The 5,487-nt window shown below is 54.8% G+C and overlaps 1 protein-coding gene across 1 annotated transcript; it reads right to left on the minus strand.

Annotated features, from left to right (window-relative positions):
- Positions 1–807: 807 nt before the first annotated feature.
- On the minus strand, positions 808–5,248 carry LOC105484760 (myogenin). Its single transcript, XM_011746692.2, has 3 exons — positions 4,727–5,248; positions 3,872–3,953; positions 808–3,256 (listed from the first exon to the last, which is right to left on the minus strand). Exons 1-3 carry the CDS (start codon positions 5,195–5,197, stop codon positions 3,135–3,137), a joined length of 675 nt encoding a protein of 224 aa, XP_011744994.2. The 5' UTR covers positions 5,198–5,248; the 3' UTR covers positions 808–3,134.
- Between the last annotated feature and the right edge of the window lie 239 nt (positions 5,249–5,487).

Consider the following 5,487-nt stretch of genomic DNA (forward strand, 5'->3'; position numbering starts at 1 on the left):
AACTAAAGAACACATTTGAGCTAATCTCCCTAAAGAACTCCAACTCATTATTCATTAATTGGAGTCTTCTCTGTAATTCTGTTGTGAAGATTAAGCATTTGCTAATTTAAGGAAGTCCCCATGTGGCCGGGCACAGTGGTTCACGCCTGTAATCCCAGCACTTTGGAAGGCCGAGGCGGGTGGATCACGAGGTCAGGAGATCGAGACCATCCTGGCTAACATGGTGAAACCCCGTTTCTACTAATAATACAAAAAAATTAGCCGGGCGTGGTGGCGGGCGCCTGTAGTCCCAGCTACTCGACAGGCTGGGGCAGGAGAATGGCGTGAACCCGGGAGGCGGAGCTTGAAGTGAGCCCAGATCGTGCCACTGCACTCCAGCCTGGGCGACAGAGCGACTCCGTCAAAAAAAAAAAAAAAAAAAAATTCCTCCTGCTTTGATAACAACTGTTTATTCTGTGAAAGTAACGAGTGAGGCTGGGCTCCTGCTTAGCAGAGTTTGCCATTCACACCTGTGGAATTCTAGCAAATTGTTTTTCCCTTAAGGACTTAAAGACATGAAAAAGTGAGTAGACAGTGACTACACTCCACCATGGTAGGGATCTATTGCATCCAGTGTCATTGCTGAGGACTGTTCATTCTTTCCAGAGTCTGAGCGAGACCCTCACTGTCTAATTGTCAGAATAACTGAAGAGGAGTAGACTTAAAAAAATATATCCAGCAGCCCCAGAACCTGTGCTTCAGCAGAGCTGAGTGCCTTCCTTGGCCAGCCCTTCTTATCCCAGTGAGAAGGAGGGTGAGGGATGGGCAGGTCACAGCTGCAGGTGACAGGGCTGTTTCCACCCTAGGAGCGCGGGAGGTGCCAGAGGCAGAGGAAATGAACTTGAGGGGAGAAGATCCTCCATGAATGTGTTCTGAGAATTTTTAGGGGGTAATAAAGGAGTAAATGTAGATTCCAGAGCCAAGGCATTGCAGCCAGCCCAGTTGCCCTCCTCATTCTCCAGGGCAGTGAATCAGAGCTAAGAGTCATGGAAATGACCTTGGTCTTTCTCTCCAGCCCCTCCAAGGGGGAAAGACTAAACTCAGTGACACCAAGTTGAAAAGAAGAAAATCCCACCAATGGGAGCAGAGGAGGCCAATTTGGAATTCCCAATAAGCCCTGCCTGACTGGTTTGGGACAAGCAGGCAGTGGGGGAGACCCTCCCTTCTGCACCCTCACCTGAGTTCTGTGAGTCTCCAGAGGCTTCTTCTGATTGTTTTCCTTAGGCAGAGTTTCTGAAGAAACTGGTGGGGCACAGTGTTAACTCTCCTCTCCAGCAGTAAGGTCAGGAGGGTGGGTGTGGGAGAGATGGCCCAGCTGAGCTCAGAGCGGGTGCAGGGGGGTCGCTAGAGCCTCAGGCAACACTGGGTTAAGTCCATTGTCAAGGGCCCCAAAGAATTAAGTAGGGCTGGAATGTACCATGCTCTGAATCCCTGCTTTGGTAATGATTCTGAAACTTATAATTTGCAGTAAATCAGATGAACCTAGCCCCAAGCTGTTGGAATTAATAACGTTTTCAGTAGATGTCCATGTTCCGTTTGAATTCTAGCTCCTGTTAACTCCCCAGTTAATCCTTGTGTAATGTCTAACCAAAAATCTCTGTTCTCAATTTCCCACCCACCTTCTACCCTCAGGAAGCTAATATTTGAAAAATAGCACCCCAAATGAAGAGAACCCAGCTTCTCTTCCATTGTTCTTTGTGGACCCCTTTACCCTCCCCGAGCTAAATCTGAATCTCCTTCATGCTGGGAGCTGCAAGCAGGAACCACAATCCCCTTCTGCCTGGAGGGAATGGAGGAGAATGGGGAGGGGCCATGCTATTTGGCCAGCAAGGAAATGACAGTGTGTGACCCCACTGCCTTCCTCACCTCCCACTTCTCTATAGGGCTCCTGGTATTGTGACACCAGGGCAGAGGTGGGGACTAGGAAAGGGAAACCACAACTTCTAGCTCTGCACCCTGGCTGTAGGCTGAGCACTGGGCTCACGAATTGCTCAGTTAACTGAAACCGGAGGACCTGTTGGGACATGACGCAGACCACAGCAGCCTGTGAGCAATGGCTGTGAAGTATAGTCCTAGCCAGTTGTCCTCCGTGTCCCACAAGGATGTCTGTGGAATCTGGTCTCCACCTAGACTGAGGTCTAGACATGCTCGACTTCCTTCCTCATGGTGAAAAGAGCCGGGGTCCCCAGTGCCTAGTGACCACCAGCAAGATGAGGCCCTCAGCGCTGTGGAGCCCCGCCCACTAGGGTGTGTCTGGACTGCTCAGTGGGAGGGGGCAGGGCTGTCAGTCATTTCCCTCCCTCTGCATCATCACCGACACTCTTCTGGCAACCAGTCTTTATTCATTTTTTAAAAAAGGAAATCCAAATAAGTTAGCAAAAAAAAAAAAAAAAATACAAAACAATGGCAAAACCACACGATGCTTAGTTAACAAATCACCCCCAAGAGCCCCCAACCCCCTTTCCCTGCCTGTCCCCGGCAACTTCAGCACAGGAGACCTTGGTCAGATGGCAGCTTTACAAACAACACACAAAACAAAACAAAACATAAAACCACTGGAAGGTTCCCAATATTCACTGCAAAAGTTTGGCCCCCCAGGGACTTGGGAACAGAGGATTGTTTCTCTCCCTTTCTTTTCTCTCAATTCAGGGCAGGCCCAGCCCAGCCACTGGCATCGGGAAGAGACCAGAACAGGAGACGTGTACAGCTTGTCCAGGTCAGGACACTGTCTGTGTCTCTCAAACCGTTTCACTTAGGGGGTGGAATTAGAGGCCATGTTATGATAAAAAGGAAACTCCTGAGTTTGCCCCCTGAACTGGGGCATACATGAGGGGGCGCTCTGGTCCCCTGCTTTACCTTCCTGGAAAGGGGATGCCCTGTCCTCTAAGGAGGCAGCTGAATGAGGGCATCCAGTACCTTGCTGGGGGGTGGGTTAACCTTACATGGATGAGGAAGGGGATAGTCTGGCCTATGGCACCCCAGAGCTGGCTTCCTAGCATCAGGGCAGCCTGGCTTAGGAGGCCCCTGCTACAGAAGCAGTGGCATCTGTGGTCAGCTTGGGGGGCTTGCAAGGATGCCTGGCTTGGCAGACAATCTCAGTTGGGCATGGTTTCATCTGGGAAGGCCACAGACACATCTTCCACTGTGATGCTGTCCACGATGGAGGTGAGGGAGTGCAGGTTGTGGGCATCTGTAGGGTCAGCCGTGAGCAGATGATCTGTAAGGGGAGGTGGGAAGGTGGTACCTGGGTGAGGAGTGGGGGTTTTTGAGGCCCAGAATAGAGGATGGGACCCTTGGGGTGACACAGGTTTTCCAGGACAGATGGGGGATAAAGCTCCGGAGTTCTACTCCCTAGTCCCTGCCTTTCCCCATGCTCTGTGTGTGTGTGTGTGTGTGTGTGTGTGTGTGTGTGTGTGTGCGCGCGCCTCTTCTCTGAACTCCCCTAGTGAGGTAGGGTTTGGAAGCAGTCACTCAAGTTGGAGCAGGATGGAGCTCCCCAGAGACTGGACCTGCCCTTTGCTCGGCCCGGTTTTGCAGCACTGACTCAGCACTTCGCAGGGACCCCTGGGGCAGGGACATTGTCCTCTCTGTGGAGAAGGTCAACCACCAGGCATCAGCTGGGGAGCTGCAGGAACCACTATCACTCCTTTGCTGGTCAAGACTGCAGGGCTACACAGAACCTCCCAGCCCACCCTTTGGGTCCTGGAGTCAGCAGGTCCCTGGAGAGACCCAAGGGAAGAGGACCGGAGCAAGGAATAAGGTAAGAGGGAAGAACGCCCAGGGAGGGACTGAGGGATTGGAGTCAAGGTTACCAGGGTCAAGCCTCACTTACCCCCGGGGTTGGCGCCGAACTCCAGTGCGCTGCCCCACTCTGGACTGCAGGAGGCGCTGTGAGAGCTGCATTCGCTGGGCACCTGTAAGACAGGGCGAAGGCCCAAGGTCGGGGCACAGCCGTTCTTTGATGTGTCTCTCTGCCTAGTCCCAGTGGGCAGAAGCACCTGTGGTGGGGTTGGAGGGTGGGCCACAGGCTGTGGCCTTCCAGCCCAGGCCATCCCCAACCCCAGAATCTTAGTAACCAGCTCCTCTCATGTCCTAGAGGCCCTGCTTCCAGGCTTTCTTGGCTTCCATCCTGAGTGGTGGTTCTGCCCTCACAGGACCCCAGGTTAAAGGTCCCTGGTTCTCCTGACTCTGGTGATAAGGGTGATGGAGACAGATTTTCTGGCCCAGTGAAGGTCACTCTGTGCAGGCCTGCTGGAGTTCCAATGAGACTGAGTGGGTTTTCTCTCTGCTCAGCCACACCCAGGATGGGGGTGGGGCAGGGGGCAAAGCAGCCTTCTCTGGTGAACTTGGCCTGGCTTTTTAGGCTCTGACTCAGGCTCTGCGATTAATCCTCACCCTTACCCGGGCTGACTGTGGCCTTGCTCCTGATCCTTTCTTCAGTCCTGTGTTCCCCACCCCCACCCCTTCTGCACTTCCTCCCCACTGCCTCTATCTCGTCTGGAAAGAACACAGGACACAGGGGGTCAGCTGGATAGCCCAGCTCTGACCAGGGAAGGGCTCCTGAAGCCCCTCGACCCTGTCTGGCACCTGCTCCAACCCTCTGAGCCCCTCTTGGGGTCTTGAGGCTGTCCAGGTGCCTCCCTCTGGCCCCCTCCCCCTGGGGCAGGGGGACGGGATGGCCACTTACCCCTGGCTGGGGCCCACCCCCGCCCCGGTAGCGGAGGTCACGCTCCTCCTGGTTGAGGGAGCTGAGCAGGGTCTGGAGGCGCTCGATGTATTGGATGGCGCTGCGCAGGATCTCCACCTTGGGCAGCCGCTGGTTGGGGTTGAGCAGGGTGCTCCTCTTCAGGGCCTCGAAGGCCTCATTCACCTTCTTGAGCCTGCGCTTCTCCCTCAGTGTGGCCGCCCGCCGCCGGTCCACGGACACCGACTTCCTCTTACACACCTTACACGCCCACGGAAGGCACTGGCCCGGACAGTGCTCGGGGGTGCCCAGCCCCTTGTCTTCGAGGGGCCCTGGGGTCTCGGGGCTCAGGGTGAGCTCCGTCCGCTCATAGCCTGGTGGCTCGAAGCCCTGGAGGTGGACAGGCAGGTAGTTTTCCCCGTCATAGAAGCGGGGTTCCTGGTAGAAGTAGGGGGATGTCTCATACAGCTCCATGGGGTCAGAAAAGGCTTGTTCCTGCCACCAGACCCCAAGCTCCTGCAGCCCCTCACGCCAACTGCTGGGTGCCATTTAAACCCTCCCCGCTGGCATGGAACCAGAGATAAATATAGCCAACGCCACAGAAACCTGAGCCCCCTCTAAGCTGTTGCTGCACATCAAGACGTTTACAGTGGATTAGATGTGATTCCCCTTCTCTCTCCCCCATGGCCCCCACCCCACCCAGCCAGCCTGTCCCTGGCCCAGGCGGGCTCCTGTGCACGGGTCGGGAGGCCGTCGGGTGTAAT

Source organism: Macaca nemestrina, chromosome 1 (genome assembly GCF_043159975.1).
Source record: "Macaca nemestrina isolate mMacNem1 chromosome 1, mMacNem.hap1, whole genome shotgun sequence".
NCBI lineage: Eukaryota > Metazoa > Chordata > Mammalia > Primates > Cercopithecidae > Macaca > Macaca nemestrina.